General features: G+C 36.4%; 1 protein-coding gene across 1 annotated transcript; it reads left to right on the plus strand.

Moving 5' to 3' along the window:
* The first annotated feature begins 6,139 nt into the window (after positions 1-6,139).
* LOC109242449 (putative multidrug resistance protein) lies at positions 6,140-15,398 on the plus strand. The gene is made up of 5 exons (XM_019409303.1): positions 6,140-6,346; positions 11,267-11,724; positions 12,281-12,821; positions 12,923-14,880; positions 14,979-15,398. The coding sequence occupies exons 1-5, from the start codon at positions 6,140-6,142 to the stop codon at positions 15,352-15,354; spliced, it is 3,540 nt and encodes a 1,179-aa protein (XP_019264848.1). The 3' UTR covers positions 15,355-15,398.
* The last annotated feature ends 8,181 nt before the right edge of the window (positions 15,399-23,579 follow it).

Here is a 23,579-nt window from a genome sequence, read left to right on the forward strand (position 1 = left end):
TTTCATAATATAAAAGTGGACGGCGTGCCACACGATCCCATATCATAGTTCAAAATATCTGACTTTGTAAAGAAGGCCCCATTAGGGGAATTCGACAACATAACACTTTAACCCGGCAAGGGTACAGCTAACAGCCCAAATATCCCGGCAAGGGAGAGTACATAATAATAGTCTACACGTCCCGGCAAGGGAATAATCACAACACATTCTCTTTTAAATCACTTCTCTCTCAACCATCACATCCTTGTTCGAGCCAATGCTCCAAAATATACCAATCACAATTGTTCCTCAACCGTTCACATTATATGAAATTTATCGATTAAACAAGGAAGTTGTGTCACATCATTCGAATTAAAAGCAATTAAGACTCACGGTCATGCTAGACTCCGGTGCATAGACAACCGTCACCATGCCTATACACCATACTCCATATTTAGCAAGTAGCAAATAACATCCTAATCCTATTCCCTCAAGCCAAAGTTAGAGCAAACACTTACCTCGGTCCAAGAATAGCAATCAACTCTCTAATACCGCCTTTCCTCTACAATCCAACTCCGAAACAATGATATCTAGGCATAATTAGTTCAATAATATCAATAAGGGCTCAAAAACATAATCCCATAGACTAGAAATGAAATTCCAATCATTCTTCCAAAAACACCAAAATTCAACACCGATCCCACATGGTCCAAACACGAGGCTCGGACCAAAACCCAATCACCCATAACCCCACGAGTTCAAATATATAATTTATTTCAAGATTCGACCCCAAATTGAGGTTGAATCACCCAAAATTCTCAAAACCCTAACTCTACCCAAAACCCCTAATTTCTACTTTGATTTCATGATTTAGGGCTAGGAATTTAGTGATTAGATGAAGATATTAAGAGAGGATGAAGTTAAGAACACTTACCTAAGAAGCTATGGAGGAAAAGGCCTTCAAAATTCGTCTATGGAGTGTTAGGGAGAAGAGTTCGTGTGGAAAAAATGAGGAATTCCCGTGCTGCTACTGTTCTGGACATTAAAAATATAACTGGGCAAAATTGCCCTTCGCGTTCGCGGGAAAGGGGCCGCGTTCGCGAAGGGTAAATTGGGCAATGCATCGCGAACGCGTGAAAGGGAACGCGAACGCGTAGAGGAAAAATGCTGGGGTCCAAGATTGGCCTACGCGAACGCGTGTTAAGGGACGCGAACGCGATAGAGGACACAACAAATCATCGCGATCGCGATGGCCAGAGCGCGAACGCGATGAAGGGAAATACTGGGGCTTGAATTTGGCTTACGCGTTCGCGAGGGTGAAGACGCGAACGCGAATTGGGAAGGCACAGAACTACGCGGACGCAGACCTAGTGATGCGAACGCGATGAAGAAAACCCCTGTGCAAAAATTGCAGAAAATCTGCTAACTTCTTAAGTGCAAAAACACCCCGAACCACCTCCAATTCACTCCCGAGCCCTCGGGGCTCCTAACCAATCACACACACTAACTCAATAACATCCTACGAACTTACTCGAGCGATCAAATCGCCAAAATAACCTCAAAATCAATGAATCAAGCCTCAAAATCATCATTTTCATTTTCAACTCCCTAAACTTCTAACTTTAGAGAATTGGGTCCAAAACACGTCAAACGACGTCCGATTTCGACCAAACTTCACAGGAAGCGCTTAACACATATTTAAGACCTGTAACGGGCGTCGGAACCAAAATACGAGCCCGATACCATAGTCTTTTAATCAATTTTCATTTCCATTTTCCTTAAGAATTTCAGAAAAACAATTTCACAGAAAAATTCATTTCTCGGGCTCTCGACCTCGAAATTCGACTCCGGGCATATGCCCGAGTCTCATATTTTTCTACGGACCCTCTGGGACCGCCAAATCACGGGTCCGGGTCCGTTTACCAAAAATGTTGACCAAAGTCAACTTTAGCAATATTAATATCAAAATTCTTCAAATTTTTCACAAAGTTCACATATTTCAACATAAAAGCTTTCCGACTTCGCGCCCGGGCTGCGCACACAAATCGAGATAACTAAAAGCGAGGTTTTTAAGGCCTCGGAAGCACGGAAATAGGAAGAAATCCGGTGATGACCCCCTTAGGGTCGTCACACTTTTTTTTTCCTGCAATTTTATTGGACGTCAATTAGTAACATAATAAATATCTTAAATAAAAAGATTGATTTGGTTCATACCTTTAGTAAGGAGGTCATGAACGATGAATTGTAGTTCTTGGACTTGAGTTATGACAGACTTGCTGTCCACCATTTTGAAGTCCAAAAATTTGGCGGCCACAAACTTCTTAAGTCCAACGTCTTCATTCTTATACTTTTTTTCAAGAGCATTCCACAACTCTTTCTAAGTTCTCATGACGCTATAAATATTATAAAAGTCATATTCCAAACAACTGAGTATGTAATTCTTGCAAAGAAGTAAAAATGCTTACAAGCTCCGTGACTACAAATCATTCATTGTCCTGAGTTGCCAAGACCGAAACATCCTCTTTGATAAATCGTTGCAAACAAGTGTGGTCAGATTGAAGAACATCTTCTGCTGCCAGCGCTTAAAGCCCGTGCTGAAAAATATTTTAGGCTTTTCTACAGATGCCATTGCAGATTTAGTCACCGCCGCAACTGAACCATTTTGGTTTTTTGAACTTCCTGTCATTTTTCTAGTAAAACAAATTGACACTCATAGATTTTAGTAAATCGGTAATGTTTTTTGTATCTTCAAACCGAATACAAAACTGAGTAGAAAATCACAAGGATTTTAATATCGTCAATGAGTAGAAAGTCACTAGGACTTCAATTTCAAATAAGTAGAAAATTTGAATGTTTTATTCTCCAAATCAGGAGTAGAAAATCACTAGAATCTTAGTCTCCCTAAACAGAATATAAGTAGAACACATAAATAAAAAAAATTAAATTCCTTAAGCTTATTAGTATCGTGTGTTCAAATTTCAGTAAAGCAAAATAACAACATGCTAGAAGTAAAACAGTAAACGTTGTAAATAAAAAATAGAAACAGAAACAGAAAATAATTTCGAGCCCACAATTTGCTTGTTTGTCCTTAAAAAATTTATAACCCCCTTATTGTTTCTAAAGGTTATATAGAATAGTTCCTCTTAGGATAGAAAGGAAAACTATTCTGTGATAGTGGCAATTCACATTACAGAACTTCATCAATATCAAATGGCGGAGCAAATCACATTCGACACTTACTTTTTGCTTTGTAAAATAATGTAGAAATGCAAAAGAGAGAGGGGAGTATTTGCAGATTTTGGTGTTGGAAAAAAAAGCGAGGCCTTTGAATTTATAACCAACAGGTGAGAAGGTTCTTGTTAGGAGACGGGAAAAGAAAAAAATAACGAAAAGGTTAATAAGTTTAATCCAAAAAATAAATCAATCAAATCATTTGGCCAAATCCAAAGCCGAGCTGAGTGACGATGCGAGGCTTGCTCTCTTCTCGACTCTTTAAGAGTTAGAAGAAACACTTTTATATATAAGCACAATAATCTTCTTCTTACTATCCAATGAAGGACACTGTTCCTTTTTAAAAGGAATCAATTCAAAATTTTATTTCCCTCCATTTTCTATTCACATATTTGCCTAAAACCCAATACATTTAAACTAAATCCTATTGGCAAAATACATCGACAGCCCCTTAAAGTTGTCCATATTTTTCACTTACACACTTCATCTTAAGTCTGTTCAAGTTGAACACTCCAACCATATATCTCAAATGTATCATTTAGACACAAAATTAAAAGATAGCCAAATATAATAGAAGCGCGTAATTTAATCGCAAGAGTGACAAATAAGAGGAGGACACATGGATTTAACTTAAACATTTTTTTTTTAAAAAAAATAACAAGCACCCCACCCCATCCCTTCGTCTTTTTCCCCACCACCCCAACCCCTCTCCACTGCAAAGTAGATATCAATGATTCAATGGCATCATCAACTCGGATTCTTCCTTTCTTTGATGTTTCTGAAGCTTCCCACGCTGATATTGTCAAGAATGTTTACAAGCTTTTTAATAATTATTTGAAATCTTTAATAATTATTTTAAAATTTTCTCTAGTGGGCTTAATTGGAGAAGAGAGAATCCGATTTGAGAAAAGAACAAATAAACGAAGAAGAATAACTGTTTGGGGTTTTAGGGATTGAACTTCATTTTTTGTTCTCTTTGTGAAGTTTTGGATAAATTTCTAAGTGTAGATTGTATAGAGTAGACGCCCAAAAAACAAGTATTTAATGGTTTCCTTAATATGGGGATTTGAATGAGAAGAGGCAGAAGCAAAATTGGAAGACGGTCTGTTAAAAATTGCTCAAGGGCGGCTCTAGGGTAAGGCAAGTGAAGCCCTTGCCTTAGGCTCCAAATAATTAAGGCCACAAAAATAAAAACTACTATTATATTATTATATAACATATACTCGTATTTATATAATTATTAATAAAAAATTTCAAATTTTAATAATTTTTAACATTTGGTAGACGTAAGATTGAGTGAGTTAATTGCAAAAAATATTTCTCACTAAATTAAATAATATATTTACCTTCTCATCAATTTTATTTTTCTTTCTTATGTATAGTCTTTTTTCATGGTTCTTACGATTTTACTTCAACTCCAATTCTCTAAATTAACTATTTCTTTTTGTCATATTTGATTGATCAACACACCAGAAAGCAAGTTCTTTTGTGTCTCATCTTTTTTAACTAAGAAATCCCCAAGGCAAATGTCGCAAGGTTCAAAACATGATGAATAATGGGCTCACCCTTTACCATTTTCACTTAAGGGAAGAATTCAATACCATATGACGCGCGCCTAACTCATACATCATGAGTTGTGCTCTCACCACTATATCAAAGTCATGTAGGTTTTTTTTGTGTCTCAATATTATATGAATTTTATAAAAGACGTTTCAGGGTCTTTTTAATATATTTTGGTTTAGGCCACCAGTTTTGTTGAGCCGCCCCTCATTGACAATCAATAATTATTTACAGACCACTGCCCCACTATAAACGTATTGTTCAACCAGCTTCATTCACATTTGGTAATTGAATGACAAACTCGATGCCTTTAATGCTCTTGTCATAGTTGCCTTATTTTAAGTGAGACTCTATAAATTTTATTGAGAATGTCAGGGGCGGATAAGTTGCTCTAGTAGGAGACTAGTAAAGCCTTGATTTAGGTCGCCCAAATTTTTAATAATAGATTTTATTATTTTATTTCAAGTTAGACAATATTAATGTTTGTAGAAAAATAAAAAATTACAAAAAAATTATAAAAAAGAAAGAAAGGTGTCTACTCTTAAACAGTAAAAATATTTTTAAAACNAAAGGTGTCTACTCTTAAACAGTAAAAATATTTTTAAAACTTTGAATTAAACTACTTAAGTCTTCATATTAGTAAATATATTTTTTACAACAATATCAAAGGTAACATATTGCAAATACATGTCTAATATCTCATTTATTTAAATTTTCCTTTTCTAATATAAATAATAATATTACTATCTGAAGTTAAAGACTTTATGTCATTTAAGAATATATGCTATAAAGAACGAGTATGAAAAAAATGGCAAGATTAATTTTTTTGCATATATGTGTGTATACGTACTAATAAAAAAGTATAAGGCCTCTTATTAAAATTTGGCTTTAGGCAACCAATTTTATGGAGCCGCCCTTGAAATTGCTGAATGTATTTCTTTTACAACTTAGTCCCAATTAAATTCCTATAGGAAATAGCAGTGAGAGTAAGAAGGAGAAAGCAAAGGGGAAACACGCACAGAGACAAAGAGAGATATGATGGTTACATCGTGGTGGATTGGTGGAAGGGAGAGAAGAAGGTGGCGGACTTGGACGATGGTGTGCGAATGAAAGAAAAATTAATCTCTCGTGCTATGAAAAATAGTGTAATACACGCAGTATGCCACATTACCAAGTTGTGTCTACATGACACATTTGAGAAGTGGTTGGAGTGTTCAAATGGAACAAACTTAAGATGAAGTGTCTAAGTGAAAAATACGAATAGCTTGAAGGATATGTCGACGTATTTTGCCAATCCTATTTATCATATCCTCATGGAAGATAATCTGAGCTGACGAATCTGTTAAGTAAGTTTGGAAAGTAAGTATTAATGGTGTTTCTGAAATTTGTAGGAGGAATTTGTTGGACAAGAACTGCAGAGAGACAAACATCTCGAATAAGGATGGAGTACTTAAAATCAATCCTCAGACAAGAAGTTAGTTTCTTTGAGAGCCAAAATGCTTCCTCCAGTAGTTTTGAAGTTGTTTCCACAATTTCAGCTGATGCTCATTCAATCCAAGATGCTATTGCAGAGAAGGTATTTCAATTTTGATGTATTAAAGTCTTGTCATCTTTCTTTCTCAACGTATCATATTATAAGATTCTATGTATTATTCTCAAAATTATTTTCATGTATTTTCATGTATGGTTATTGAGCTTTATCCATTACTATAAAAGTAAAGTTACAAAAATATTTTTTATATTAAAATAATTAAATTCTACCCACTATAGGAATAATATTAAAAAAAAAACTATCTCTTGTCAAATTAAAATACATAACAGATCTTTACCTGCTATAATAATTTTACTTGCTATAACAGTAAAATACTAATCTTGACCACTATAATGACAAACCCAGCTCATCAAGCACTTTATTATACTCCCTTCAGTCCATTATAAGTGATTTTTTGACATCTTTATTTTTGGTCCAAAATAAGTGTCTATTTACATAATCAAGAAGGAATTAACTTTAGTTTTTTCAAAATTTGCCTTATTTATATATCCCAGTATGTCAAGTTAACAATATATAAATTTTAACGAAAAGTAATTTAGTCAAAATATATTTTTCTCTCTCTGGAGGTTAGTGTTTTCTTAAGGAGTGTGCCAAAGGCCAAAAATTCATTTATTATGGGTTGGAGGGAGTAATATAGTGGGTAAAGTTTAATGGTTTATTGTTACAAGAGTAAAAGTTCAGTTATTTTATGTGATAAGTAATAAATAAGGTGATAGTGCGTAGAGTATATTACATTAACGTGAGAAAAAACTGTTTATGTTATAATAGAATTTTATTTATGGTGAATGTCTATATTTAGAGAGATTCTAGAGATTATTACTTGGTGGTTAAGTCACTCTTCCCCTATAAATAGAGGGTTCTATTCCACTGTAAATCATCCCAGAATCAATAAGAATTCTCTCTCCCTACTTTTCTCTACAATATTCTTCTTCTTCTTTTATTGTTCATAACACGTTATCAGCACGAGACTCTAACCAATTGAGTAGAAGCTTTGGGATTGTAGCACAATGATTGTCAATTGTTCCATAAACTTCCTTCATGATTAAATTTTGGATTTAAGGTAAGTATTTTACTTTATTTTTCTCTTTTAAATTCTTGAAATTCTATAATTTGATTTTATATACAAGCAAAGACAACAAAGTTTGATTATAACTCTAATGGAGTTTGTAAGAAATTATAACCACCTGAAGTGGTAAAATTTTTATGCCCTGCCATGATCAAATTCATGTATCATTGTGGGCAAAGAATTGAAAACTCGTCCCATTGAATTTGCTCCATTCTCATTCCCTTAAGAGAATGTGATAGCAGTATGTGATAAGTCTGAAAGAAGACAAAATTACTACTATGAATGTATCAATGGATGTGGACGTGACAATAGACGAAATTATAATCGTCATCATTGTGGTAATGAGAATAATAAGGATTCTCAAAATAATCCTCCACTCTGTGAAAGTAATGTTTGTCATCGATTTGACATGAGATTTTGTAAAGCATATATAGATGATTATGCTCCATTCATGATGTGAATGTGACAACATCTGATTTATGAATACATATTTATTCTTGGAAGAATATGAACGTGCTAGTGGTAGTGAATATACCACATTCACCTCTAGAGGTTTGAGATGATATAAGAAAATAATGTCATTATTATGGCATGAATGGTCATTGGTCACATACCTATTGTACGCCAAAATATTTTGGTAATGTGATTATTAAAGAATAATATTAATGCAAGAAACATATCTTGCATATAATGTTGACCATAACCATAATGGTATAACTTTCTCTTTAAAAGAGATATTCACCATATGGATGTTGATGAATGTATGGTAATACAAAATTAATTGAGAGCTCTGGACGAGCCAATTATTACTATTTTGGAGGAACAAAATTGATTATCAATAAGGCATTATGTTGTAGTAAGTCTCAAAGAAACTTATTTAGTTTCTAAAATATTCGCGAAAGCGATTGGTTATATTGAGACTATAAATAAAGGAAAGATTTAATATCTTATATTACTACAACTTGTAGCGGAGTGACATGTATGTGAAAAGCTATCCGCTTTGTTCTCCAGTTTGAATACCAAACAAAAGAATACCAAAATAAAGTGAACGTTTATTGATATAAAAACCCATATCATAATAAACTTGGAGTTTATTGAGAATTGCACACGTCATGGTATAAACCTGAACTTTATCAACATTGATAATTTATCTAGTTGGCATAATTGATTTAGCCATGTTAATTTAAGTATGATGTGCAAAAAATAAAAGAGAACCTACATTAAATAACTAGAAAGGTCTTTACGAATTCTCTTATATTGTTTGTTCTCGTTAATTAATAGACCAACTAAAATTGGGATTGATTCCATGAATACTGAAAATATCAAAGGTGAATATGGGCCCATTCACCTGCCGTGTATACCACATATGCATCTATGAGATGGTTACATGTGTGATTATTATTAACCCGCAACATGGTGTTTGCGAGGTAACTTGCTCAATAATTTGATTTAGAGCATGATTTCCATATTTTTTATTCAAGATAGTTCATCTTGATAAGTTGGTTTACATCACAATTGGTTTAGCAAAATAATTTATTGAGTATCTCCACTTAATAGCTAAACTATTTCTTATGAGAACAAAGTTGTATATATCAGTTTGATATACGTTATATACGAAAGTATATTATTTTCTCCTCTCACAAGTGGTTTAGGATCAGGAACCAAATAATTCCATCTTATACTGAAGCAAGCTACAAGCCTTAGCAACCGCTTTCCTGCGGACCTTATGTAAAAAAAAGCAGCGAAGAAAACAAGACACTAAGTTGTTGCGCTAACTCGCTAGCGCTAGCGCACTACGGCTTTTCAGCCTCCAGCAGGTCCCTTCATTCCCTCCGCCTTACACGGATTTAAAAGAGTACCTAAGGCGGATTAGTGGTTTATTTTCAAAAGGGATTTTATTTACCGTAGCTTTTAGACAGCTAACAGCTAAGCCACTAATCATACAGCTAATAAAATAAAGTCAGTCACTACTGAGACAGCTCATAAAAGTCGTTTCAGGTTCAAGGGCTAAAGCTTCTCTTAGGAGAATCCCTTCGCTACACTCGACTTAAAGGCACCTACGAACTCACTCTTAAGGAAACTCATCAAGTAGGTCTTTCGAGTCTTTCAAGTACTGGCGAAGCTTTAATTGAAGACCTTTCAGTGCCCTTTCGTTTGGTCCCCTGGGTACCTTCTCCGCACTTACAGGTAAGCATTTCAAGTAGATAAGATCATTATTTTACCGGGGGGTTCCCACAGAGAAGTCTTGCTCTGGCTTGCCAAAAGCATTTAATATTGAGAATGTTGGATGTATTACACACTGGTGGAATTGCGTAAGTAATAAGGCTTTCGATGTGCGGTGTATATTTTGATTAACACCATAATGCACAAAGATGAGTTCTCAAAGTTGAGAAAACAAGTTAGTTTTTCTAACATGAGGGAGAGACATGATAAACATTTGATAAAAAGTTACGTGGAATGAATTATCATGTGTACATCTAGATTCTCGAAGAAAATAATATGAACTTAAAGTTCATAAAATGATAATTCATTTGCAATATATTGCAAAGCATGACATACGCATTTGTTGACCCAAAGAAAGTAACTATATTCTCACTGCAAATGCTCCTATTAGAATAAGTCCTAGAAGGACAAAGTCTATGATACGCTTAAAGCGTATAGACAAATCGGTTTCGAATAAACTTCTTGTAAAGAAGATGAGCAAATGATCAAAATGATCATAATAAAGGAGGCAAGTGATCTAGAAGATCACATGACATAACACTTCATAAAATCTCATGAGAGATTCAGGTACCTGAATATATGAATGAAGAGATCTCTATGTTATGTCTTTATGAAAAATAAGGAGGTTGGAACCGATATAAAATTTTTGTCGACGACATATATGATACTGCTAAATATATATATGAGGATCTTAAGTCTGGAGAAACAATTTCGAATAGAATTGGTTTCATATGAAAGACATGTAGTTCAAATACTTGAAAGTATAAAGTCAATGATATGTGTAATCAGTTTTCGATATCTTATTTGTCTAGCATGACATGAAAACTTGATATGCATCTAATTAAAGTCTATTATATGACTTATATGACAATCCTTGAAGGATTTAAATCGTTTAAACCATATACAATTCTTGGTCCTGCAGTACCATATCCTAAGTAATATTTGCGCACATTTGTACTTGCTATAACTATAAGCATGATAATGTGATAGCGAGAATTTTCAAGGTGCAACATATTCATTGGAGTTTATATGGGTGATTTATTCACCAAATCTCTGCCGACGTCAACCTTCAAGAAGCTAGTGCACAAGATAGGGATGCGAAGGCTTAAAGATGTGAATTGATGCTCTCATCAGGGGAAGTTAATACGCGTTGTACTCTTTTTTCCTTACAAGATTTTGTCCCACTGGGTTTTCCTTGCAAGGTTTTTAACGAGGCAACCAAAAGGCGTATTGTTAGATATGTGTACTCTTTTTCCTTCTCTAGAATTTTTTTCCCACTGGGTTTTATTTTAGTTAAATTTTAACGAGGCACATTATCTGTTGAATATACATTCAAGGGGGTGTTATAATAGAATTTTATTTATGGTGAATGTCTATATTTAGAGAGATTCTAGGGATTATTACTTGGTGGCTAAGTCACTCTTTCCCTATAAATAGAGGGTTCTATTCAATTGTAAATCATCCCAAATCAATAATAATTCTCTCTCCCTACTTTTCTCTACAATACACTTTTCTTTTATTGTTCATAACAGTTTATAGATATAGTATGATTTTGGTATAAAGTTTAGTGATCATACATCAAATCAATTAACCTGTTGAGTACCCACGATATCAATGATAAATCTTTTAAAGTCTCCCATTTCTCCATCTTGCAGATACCTAATTGCGTTGCTCACCTGTCAACGTTTATATTTGGCCTAATTGTAGCATTCTACCTCTCATGGAGACTAGCATTGGCTTCACTTCCATTCTCTCTTGGTTTTGTTATACCTGGGGTAGCATTTGGAAAGCTACTTATGAGGCAGGGAGTGAAAATGAAGGATGCCTACGGAGTTGCAGGAAATGTAGCAGAACAAGCAATATCATCCATTCGCACAGTTTACTCTTATGTTGGCGAAAATGAAACAGTGAAAAGATTCAGCCATGCTCTTGAGGAGAGTTTGAAACATGGTGTCAAGCAAGGTCTTACTAAGGGGTTGCTGTTAGGAAGTATGGGAATGATTTATGTGTCGTGGGCATTTCAGTCTTGGGCAGGGAGTGTTCTTGTTGCTAATAGAGGAGAAAGTGGTGGTCGCGTTTTTATATCAGCTCTTTGTGTTGTTCTTGGAGGACTGTAAGTTTCATAATTTATTCACTGCTCATTCTATTTGCATGTGTGAACCTTCAACTGTAGCCGCTATAACAGAAAAACAACTAAACTTTTACTCACTATAACAGTAAAGTCACCTTGATGGAAATCGGCCACATTATAATTACCTTCTGAAAAGGTCCATTTGATATCCAAAAACTGCTCAACAACAGTCAAACAAGTGGGGAATGTTGGGATGATCCAAAAAAGATTGGTAGTGCCAGATCTCTTTCAATCCCTATTTCATTTGTAGGTTTAACTAGTGACTTCTTACATCTCAGATACATGGATTAGTCTTCGGTTCGTTCCACCATCCCAACCAGTGAATCACTAAGATTCGGTTTTATCATTATAGTGGATAAGTATTGTCACTTTAGTGTTATAGTGGATAAAGTTCAGTTATCATATTGAAGTTTACCCTTCACTCCTCATTTTATTTGATCAATGAAAGAAGATAAAGCTTTATTCACTTTGTTTCTATTCAATTGAAAATTAGATAAGTGGAAACAAGATTGTCAAGGCTTGGTTTTTCTGGTTGTAGGTCTTGCATGAGTGCACTTCCTAATATCTCATTCATCACTGAGGCAACAATCGCTGCTTCAAGAATTTTCAAACTAATCGATCGTGTTCCTCAAATAGATTCGCAAGATGGTAAAGGGAAAGTTCTAGCATATGTAAGAGGAGATATTGAGTTTAAGGAGGTGACTTTCAGCTATCCGTCAAGATCAGATGTCCAGATCCTCCAAGATTTTAGTCTTAAAGTGAAAGCTGGAAGAACAGTAGCAATTGTTGGAGGCAGTGGTTCTGGAAAGTCTACTGTCATTTCTTTGCTAGAAAGGTTTTATGATCCAATAAATGGAGATATATTACTTGATGGACATAAAACTAAGAAACTGCAGCTTAAATGGTTGAGATCTCAGATGGGGCTCGTAAATCAGGAGCCTGTGCTATTTGCTACATCCATAAAGGAAAATATGCTCTTTGGAAAAGAAGGCGCTTCAATGAAAATGGTTGTTGAAGCTGCTAAGGCTGCAAATGCGCATGGCTTTATAGCATCTTTACCTGATGGATATGATACTCATGTAAGATAATATCTTTTGCTTATTACTCTTTTGGAATAGATGTTGTTATCTGTCTTTTGTGTTATTCGACTGGATTTGACAAATTTCCAATTGGATTATAGGTAGGACAGTTTGGTTTTCAATTGTCTGGAGGACAGAAGCAAAGGATTGCGATAGCAAGGGCATTGATTAAAGACCCGAAAATTCTTCTACTTGATGAAGCTACAAGCGCTCTGGATGCACAATCAGAAAGAATTGTTCAGGAGGCCCTTGATCAGGCTTCACAAGGAAGGACAACTATCATCATTGCCCATCGCCTCACCACAATACGCACGGCTGACAAAATTGTAGTCCTTCAGTCAGGGAGAATCGTTGAATACGGTTCTCATGATGAACTAATGAGTAAGAGTGATGAAGAAGGTGGAGTTTACTTTAAAATGGTAAACTTGCAGAAATCAACAGCAAATGGTGAAGGGTCATCTAGTCCATATCTTCCTAAAGAGACGGGAAGCTACACAAGAAGGAGTTATGCCAACGTGCCTAGGTCCCCTTTTGTGTCGACGTCAAGTTGGCAAAATAGCCCTGCTTCTCCCTTTAGCCCAGCAATAAGTGTAAGTTATGCTCCCTCAGTTCATACATGTTCTTATTATGATAGTGACGATGAGTATTTAGAGAATTTCTCTTATCCAAGCCCTTCAACGTGGCGTTTGCTCCAAATGAATGCACCAGAGTGGAAGATAGCTTTGTTGGGATGTCTTGGAGCTATTACCTTTGGTACACTTCAACCGGTTTATGCATTTTGCTTGGGATCAGTTGTATCAGCATACACATCAAATGATATTTCAAAGATAAAGTCAGAGACCAAAGTTTATAGCATAGTCTTTTTGAGCATAGGTTTGAGCAGTTTTGTTGCTAATCTACTCCAACATTACAATTTTGCTAAAATGGGAGAGAAATTGACCAAGAGAGTCAGGGAAAAGGTGCTCTCAAACTTGCTGACATTTGAAGTGGGCTGGTTTGATCAAGACCAGAACACCAGTGCAGCTGTTTGTGCTAGGCTCTCCACTGAAGCCCGTGTGGTTCGATCCCTTGTCGGTGATCGTATGTCATTGCTAATACAGGTTTCCGCCAGTGCCTCGGTTGCTTTTGTGCTTGCATTGATTGTCTCATGGAGAGTTGCTATTGTACTAATATCTATACAACCTTTACTCATAGCAAGCTTCTACTCGCGTAGTGTTCTGATGAAAAGAATGTCAGAAAGATCCCAAAAGGCACAGAATGAAGGAAGCCAACTAGCAAGTGAAGCAGTGATCAATCACAGGACTATCACTGCCTTCTCTTCTCAAGATAGAATGTTGGACCTCTTTGCAAAAACTCAGAATGGCCCCAAAAAAGAAAATATTAGACAGTCATTGCTTTCTGGTGCTGGCTTGTTTTGCTCTCAGTTTCTAACCACAGCGGCCATTGCCTTGACATATTGGTACGGGGGAAGACTAATGAACAAAAACTTACTCAGTTCAAAGCACCTGTTTCAAGTTTTCTTCCTTTTGATGAGCACCGGAAAGAATATAGCAGATACTGGAAGTATGACTTCTGATTTGGCAAGAGGTAGCAGTGCAGTTGCATCTATTTTTGCTATCTTAGATCGGAAGACTGAGATTGAACCCGAAAATCCTGAAGGAAATAAAGTTACAAATGCATTAAAAGGAAAGATAGAGCTGAAGAATGTGTTCTTTTATTATCCGTCTAGGCCTGATCAAGCAATCTTTCAAGGCATGAATCTGAAAATTGAATCTGGAAAAACAGTATCACTTGTTGGACAAAGTGGTTCTGGAAAATCAACCATTATTGGCTTGATAGAAAGATTCTACGATCCAATAAAGGGCCAAGTTCTGATTGATGACAGAGATATCAAAAGCTACAACTTGAAGAGCTTAAGATCACAAATTGCTCTAGTGAGTCAAGAACCTACCCTTTTCGCCGGAACCATATGTGACAATATCATTTATGGGAAAGAAGATGCGATGGACTCTGAAATCAAGAACGCTGCAATTCGGGCTAATGCTCATGAATTTATAAGGTATGATCATATGACTTTAAATCTCTCCATTCCTCTGCAAATGCCATTAAGTTTCATTTAAGAAACAACTTCTAATAAACTGAAATCTTGTACTACAGTGCTATGAAGGATGGCTATGAAACTTATTGTGGTGAAAGAGGAGTCCAACTTTCTGGAGGGCAAAGGCAAAGAATAGCACTTGCACGAGCGATACTAAAGAATCCAACTATACTTCTCCTAGACGAGGTGACTAGTGCACTTGACAGTGTATCTGAGAATTTGGTACAAGAAGCATTGGAGAAGATGATGATCAGTAGAACTAGTGTAGTTGTAGCTCATCGCTTATCGACAATACAGAAGGCAGACAACATAGCTGTGATAAAAAATGGAAAAGTTGTAGAACAAGGATCACATTCTCAGCTGCTTGCTCTTGGAAAGAATGGCTCCTATTATGCACTGATGAAGTTGCAATCTGGGTATTCTCCTGCTACGTAAAATATTTTGCATGTCCCTCAATGTCTTCAACGATATATTTTTGCTCAAAATATAGGGTCCATCAAGTTACTATATTTATTTTTGTTCAACCTTATTGGAACTTCTTTTCTAGTTTTATTGATTTGAGTATATAGGTATTAAAGTTACTAATTTGAGACTTCTGAATGTTATCATTTTTCTTTTGTTACTTAAATCTTAACTTACAAATTCACTGATATTCAGTGAATCTGATCAAAGCTTATAAATGGTGCTAAGGAATAGAACTAATGAAGTCTATAATGGAAGTTTCTTTAGTGAATATCTGTAATGAATGTAAAAGTTCATGTAATTTTTGTTATATGTGATAGACTCAACAGGAGAGTCCAATCGAAAAGACTAGCCTGTTGCGTGGGAGAGCTCATACAGCCCAAAAAAGATATTTTATAGAATATAGAAAATTTTACCTCCTATAGCAAAGGTATACACCCTATTTATTATAAATCAAAATCATTTTTAAACATAATTTCTATAGTTACCTTTTATATTTTATGGCAAAATAAGTATTTATGGTGTATACTACCATTGAGGCATGAAATACGCTATTTATGTTTTTCCTCTCTATTAGACAGCTGGAGATACCTATTTTTAAGGTGATTGTCGTTACTGTATTCATTAATAGATGGGCGCGAATACATGTGAATACATGCACATACAGCTGGATTGCCCTGATTTTAGGCGCTTTTTACTGCTGTATTCGTGAATACAGTAGCACGAATACATGTGAATTCATGCGCGTACAGCTGGACTGCCTTGATTTTAGGCGCTTTTTGTTGATGTATTCATGAATACATGGCATGAATACATGTGAATACACGCGCGTACAGCTGGACTGCTCTAATTTTTAGGCGTTTTTTGTTGTTGTATTTATGAATACATGGCGCGAATACATGTGAATACATGCGCGTACAGCTGGACTACCCTAATTTTTAGACGTTTTTTGCTGCTGTATTCATGAATACAACTGCGCGGATACAGCGAATACACTACCGTAACAACTGAATGGTAGCTATAGGAAGTAATTATGCATATGGTAGCTATAGGAAGTTAATAGCCACTAAACAATAGTGGTTTCTGAAAATTCCTCAGGGGAATAGGAAGCACACCTCCTACGTAGGATTTCCCCCAATTCGCCTGCTAAAAGTAAAAACATAATTAACATATTATACAATAACAAAACACATCCAGCAGCAACTCTTCTCTCTTCTCTCTCAACGCACGTTAGAGTGCATGTGCTAACATACGCCGACTGCCATGGGGAGGGGACGACCGAAGAGAACTGCAATCACGAGCCAAGTAGTTGATTACGCAGGAACGAGCACTCAAAGTTCGAGGAAAGAGAGCAATACGGTTAGAGAATCAGGGGAAGCATCAACGGAACAGTGGCCGCCATTGTCAGCCACAAAGGAAGGTATGAAAACTCCACTGGATAAGGTCATTCATAATGGTAAAGTAGTTCCCGATGGTCCGATGAAACATGCAAGCCCTAGTGTGAGTAAAAATGCGACAATTGGTACAAATTCTGTATAATTACTAGAGAATTGGGGGGGGGGGGGGAGGGGAGGGATTACAGCAGAGGTAACTCAACCTCAAGTGAATTTACATCCTGCGGAGGCTGAGAAAGGACAGAAACAGTGGGAAAATCTATTCGTGGGATCGAATTTAGCAGCAAAAGGAATGGATCTGAGTTTTATTGTGCCAAATCTAAAAAATGGTGAGGTAATTGTGGAGCTTTGCAAGGAAGAAATTGAGGAGGAAACTCAGAAGTGGAAGCAAGCATTAATTCTGTATGTTGTTGGAGGAGCTCCAACAATAGGTGCCATGGAAAGATACATTGCTTCAGCATGGAACTTTGCAGCAAAGCCTAAAGTGTATTTTCACAATGATGGATATTTTGTGGTTCGATTCAATTACATTGAAGAAAGGGATGAAATGTTGTATTCAGGGCCTCACGTGATGAATAATATGCCTATCATTGTTAAAGTGTGGTCTGCTGACTTTGATTCAACAGAGAGGTTCTACGAATTATACCGGTATGGGTCAAGTACCCTAATTTGCCTTTGAACTGTTGGGGAAATAAGTCACTAAGCAGGATAAGTAGTGGCTTGGGAATTCCCCTATATGTTGATGCTTGTACTACTCAAGTTGATAGGATCTCCTATGCAAGAGTGTTGGTGGAGATGGATATTACTAAAGAGCTGCCTAGATCCATAAAGGTGACTGATCCAAATGGGAGGGAGTTTGTACAGGAGATAGCATATGATTGGGTCTCTGAATTCTGTAATAAATGTATGCAAGTTTGCCACAAATGCAGAATAGATGAGCAGTTAAGACCAAAACTTAAGGCTAAGAATCCAAAGCAGAAACAGGAATGCCAACCTAAACCTGTACTTAAAGTGCAGGAAGCAGCTGATAAAGAGCAACAAAAGATGATAGCTCCTAATATTAAAGGAAATGCTAGCACTAGTACACCAATTACTAGTGCTAGTGTAGGAGCAATGAAAGGAGATGAAGAACATGAATGGCAGGCGGTTATAGGAAAGTCAGCAGCTAGAAGTAAAGAGACACACTCAGTTGATGTATTCAATGTACTCAATGGTTTTAATCTCCTCACAGAGTCTAAACCGCAGCTAGTAATGCCAAGGCAAATGGAGGAAGGAACAAGTAGACAGCAAGGTAATACTGGTCAGGAAGGAAATGTGCAACCCCTTTTCATACCTGTATGAAGCTAGTAACTTGGAACGTAAGGGGTTTAAATAAAGCACCTACACAAAAAAAGGTGAAGTGGTTCACACGTAGTAATAAAGTACATATGATTGCATTATTAGAGCATAAAATAAAGGAGCAGAAGGCCATGCAAATAATAAATAAAATCACCCTTGGATGGGCATGCTTAGACAACTATGAGTATAGTAGTAGAGGAAGAATATGGTTGCTATGGGATACAAGTGAAATAGACTGCATAGAGTTGGGAAGATCTTCTCAACTTATACACACTTCAGTATATATTAGGAGGTTGGATATGAGGTTCACTTTTACAACTGTTTATGGATTGCATAGTTTGGAAGATAGAAGAAGCCTATAGAGTGAACTAACAAGTTTACACTCAATACAACAAGGTCCATGGTTGATAATGGGGGACTATAATGCCATTAGATCAGGGGAAGATAGACCAATTGGTAACCCTGTGCAAGAAATGGAGATTAGAGACTTCAATGAGTTTATTGAAAGCACTGGATTGACATAAATGAAAACTAGTGGAAGGAGCTTTACATGGACAAATGGGCACACTTATAGCAGAATTGATAGGGCTTTGATTAATGCTGAATGGATGCTGGCCATGACACATTTAGAAGTATGGGTTATGGATCCACATTGCTCTGATCATTCCCCACTGAGTATAGTACTGGAAGAGGATGAAGACCACAGTCCTAAGCCATTCAAATTTCTAAATCACTTAGCTGAGCATTAAGAGTTTATAAGGATAGTAAGGGAAGCATGGGAGAGGCCACGGGAACAGAACAATATGAGAAATGTCTGGCAGAAATTAAAAAGAGTGAAGCAGGCTATGAAGGCTTTAAATAATAATGAGTATAATGCTGTTGGTAATCGAATCAAAGTATGTAGACAAAGACTAATTGATATGCAAGAACAAATGAAGGATCCTGGGCAATCTGAGGCTCTAGTAGCAGAAGAAAAAGATATGAAACTACAGTTGGAGAAATGGTTATGGGTGGAGGAAAGTATTATGAGACAGAAGTCAAGAGTCAAGTGGTTGAATCTAGGTGATGCCAATACAACATATTTCTTTGCAAGTATGAAAAACAGATGCAATCAGAACAAAATCAGGAGATTAGTAAAGGGTAATGGGGATACAGTGCAAACAAAGCAGGGAATTGAGGAGGAAGTGACAGGGTTCTATCAACAATTATTAGGTTCCTCAGCAAATGAGCTGCCTGCTATTAATCCAGTAGTCATGAGAGATGGCCCTATGGTGAATAGAGTACAACAAGTGCAACTGGTAACAGAGGTATCAAAGGAGGAGATGTATCATGCTCTAAAAGGCATAAGTGACAACAAAGCCCCTGGTTGTGATGGTTTCAATGCATTATTCTTCAAGAAAGCTTGGCCTGTAATAGGAGATACAATTACAGATGCAGTAGTGGAGTTCTTCTCAAGCTCAACTATATACCAGCCTATAAATTGTACAACAGTAACACTTGTACCTAAGGTGAAAAATCCTTCTAAAATTACTGAATAAAGGCCAATATCATGTTGTACACGGCTATACAAACTTATATCTAAAGTACTAACTAATATATTACAAGGAGTGATGGATGGGTTGGTGGATAAAAGTCAGTCAGCTTTGTTCCTGGCAGACTGATAAATGACAACATAATACTTAGCCATGAATTAGTTAAAGGGTATGGCAGGAAAGGTGTTTCTCCTAGATGCATGATGAAAGTAGACATGAAAAAGGCTTATGATTCTGTTGAATGGGGTTATTTAGAGCAGGTGTTGACCTATTATCAGCTCCCAAGGAGATTTGTGCAATGGATCATGAGCTGTGTGACAACAGTCTCATACTCCATCATCATTAATGGGGAGCCTACAAGGCCATTTCAAGCTAAGAAAGGACTGAGACAGGGAGATCCCCTATCTCCTTATCTATTTGTATTGGCTATGGAGTATCTGACTAGACTACTGAAGACACTCAAGGGGGATCCTAATTTCAGTTACCCTCCTAAATATGGCAAAATGAACATAGTGCAGCTGAGTTTTGCTGATGACTTATTGTTGTTCTGCCGAGGAGATACTATATCTGTCCAGCTACTGTATCAGCGTTTTCAGGATTTTTTAAAGGCATCAGGTTTAGTGGCTAATGCTGACAAAAGCTCTATATTCTTTGGTGGAGTGTATGATGACAAGCAACAGGAGATTTTACAAGTCTTAGGCTTTGTAAAAGGGACACTACCAGTCAGATACTTGGGAGTGCCACTCAGTTCCAAGAGATTATCATTGGTACAGTGCCAACCTCTAATTGAAAAGATGCTAGGGATAATTCAATCTTGGACCTCAAGGTTTCTGTCCTTTGCAGGAAGAATTCAACTAATTAAGAGTGTACTTTTCTCTATCCAAGTGTTCTGGTCCCAGGTGTTTCTATTGCCAAAGAAGCTGATCCAGCTTATTGAAAGTGTGTGTCGAACATTTCTATGGACTGGAGGTGTGGAAATATCAAAGAAAGCATTATTATCATGAGACAAGTTGTGCCAGCCTAAAGCAGCAGGTGGCCTAAATTTGCTTGATATAGAGGCATGGAATAAGGCAACTATATGCAAGCTTCTATGGAACCTATGCAAGAAAAAATATAAGATGTGGGTTCAATGGATACATGTATACTACAAGAAACAGAATTCACTGTGGAGCATTGATCCAAAGAAAGCCTCATGGATTGTACAGAAGGTGCTGAAAGGCAAACAATACTTTAAGGAAGCTGGCTATACAGAGGAGGATGTAGAGGGAATGAGGAAGTTCTCCATCAAGACCATGTATGTGAATATTAGAGGTGAATTTGCTAGAGTGTCATGGAGGAAGCTGTTATGCAATAATGCTGGGTTGCCAAAGTGGATTTTCACAGTATTTCTGGCTGCACATAGAAGGCTGTTAACTAAGGATAGATTGAGGGGATGGGGCTATGTGGAAGATACAACTTGTGCACTCTGTAACACTGAGGAGGAAACTATTGATCACTTATTTTTTAGCTGCCCTTATTCTTCAAGAGTATGGACAGCAATGCTACAATGGCAAGGGATTCATAGACAAGCGATGACATGGACAAATGAGATCGAGTTGGCTGAAAGACAATACGAGGGGAGGAGCACAACAACTGAACTATATGAACTAACTCTTGCAGGCAGTCTGTACTATATATAGCAAGAGAGGAATGGCAGAATTTTCCAAGGAAAGCAGCGATCAGCAGCTGTTGATACCCAATTTTTCCCCAAAATATTTTTAAAATTGCATATATACCTTCAAAATCATGCATTAATAGCAATTGGTATTTTTTTCATAATTTTCCTATATTTTATTAATTTACCCAGAATTTTATTTCCAATAAATAATTACAGAATGGCATTACAAATGATTTCAAAAATATTGCTTGATTTAATTTATTATTTATGGTCCTATTTAAACCAAATTATATTATAATTAGCCAAATTGGCATCGTTTGGCTACAATTGCAATAACTTTGCAATTATAGTCCAAGCATATGATTTTATACTGTTTTTTGACCGGAAAATAATCATTTTGTATTTTAAAATACTAATTAATCATTTTTAACTATTTTCTATGCATGAAATTCATTTTTGTACAATTATCAGCTATTTTTGTAAGTTGTTTTATTTAATTTAATTGGGTATTTAACAAATAGCCAATTTTATTTTTAATTCTAGCCTAATTGAATCAAACCCCAACCCAACTAAAACAGCCCAAACCCCAGGCCCAATCCATCAAATTACCCGACCCAATCCCTGGTCCAATCTGGACCGTTGATCAATTCTAATCAACGGTCCAGATCCACCCTTTACATAATTAACCTAAAAGACTACCCCAAACACTCATTCCCATCCTCTCATTTGCTCTCATTCTCTCTGTCGTTACATCTCTCATCTCTCTCAAGACTCTCTCTACTAAACCTAGCTCCTCTCACCGATTGTCGCCTTGCCGGTAATGATGGTGGTCTCACCACCATCCCCAGCCCCATGGCTCTCTTCCTATGCCGATTGTTGCTGCCTTGAGGTCCTCACAGGAACCAGAAGGCGGTTCACTTACCTACCATTGTTTTATGTCATTCTCAGGCCGTCCATGGCCGTCCGAGTAAGATTCTACCATCTCCGGCTAGAACCTGTGGTTTTAGGCCGGTTCTCTTTCTCTCTGGGTTATCTCTATGGAACCCTAACTACTAGCTCTTGATTTTCTTAGATCTGTAATAGATCTGGGCATATTATGAGTTATTTTGCTATTTTTCTTAAAGATTTTTCGTTTTTCCTAAAACGACTCTTCATCTTCAAAACTAGGGTTTCTTAACCCCTTTTCAAAATAAATTTTCCTCTGATTTTCAGTATTATTCTATAATTTTTACTATGTTTACACGGTTTATTAAAGTTTTTCCTTTTATCTGATTCATTATGTTGAAAACCCTAAATTTCCTAGTTCTAATCCTGGGTTTCTAAGTTTGTTTTTGATAATATGTTCAACTAATCTGTATGTTTCTCATGAACATTCTGTGATTCTGTGATTTTACCCTATGTTTGCTTGTTAGGTTTTTGACTTCGACTATTCCTGTTTATTATGTGTTTATTCCCAGAAAATTTGTGGTTATTTCCTCTCATCAGTACCATCTGTTACCTTGAATCCTGGATTTATGTGATTCTTTTACCCTATTCTTGTATGTGTTATGTTTGCTTCGTTCAGTTGTGATACTTCCCTTTGGTCATTGTTTTTTTCTAAGGGAATCCCTGATTCCCTGTGATTGGTATATTCTGTTCCCTACTGATTTCAACCTCTAAATATTTTTTTTGCCTTATTTTGTGGTTGATTATGCTGTCAAATTGATTCTTAGATATTTTCCTTAATTAGTATTTGTCGAACCTAGCCTCTATTACATGCTCTGTAATATGCTTATTTCCTTATGTGTCATGTTCAGTCTTACATGATTTCATCACAGCTTATTAACGTTTGAATCTTAACTCTTTAATTAAGGGAAGTACCTATGCTGATTTGATTCTAATTGGTACATATTGCTATAGTTACTGCTGCACTATGATTCCTGCCGGTTTTTAAAACTATAAGTACCCTGCTCTTTCATTAACACAACACAGGGACATTGGTTCAAAAAATTATCTCTCACACTCAAGCTTTCTGCTTTCTTTCTTTGCTACTTGCTACTGTCTTGAATTAGCCGGCTGTGAGCCAAGGCTAATTATTGCGCTCTCTTATCCTCCACTGTGTGTTTACTATCTTCTTTACTGGTATATTCTGATTTCGATTCAAGTCCCAAAACCAATATGTTTCTTTTACTGCTTCAGTTTATCATGTTTCTAATTTGTTTCTATCTATGGTTCTATTGTTCGACATGTAATTGACATGTTTACATTATTGCTTCATATTGCGTGCTAGTCTAACCC

Source organism: Nicotiana attenuata, unplaced genomic scaffold, assembly GCF_001879085.1.
Source record: "Nicotiana attenuata strain UT unplaced genomic scaffold, NIATTr2, whole genome shotgun sequence".
NCBI lineage: Eukaryota > Viridiplantae > Streptophyta > Magnoliopsida > Solanales > Solanaceae > Nicotiana > Nicotiana attenuata.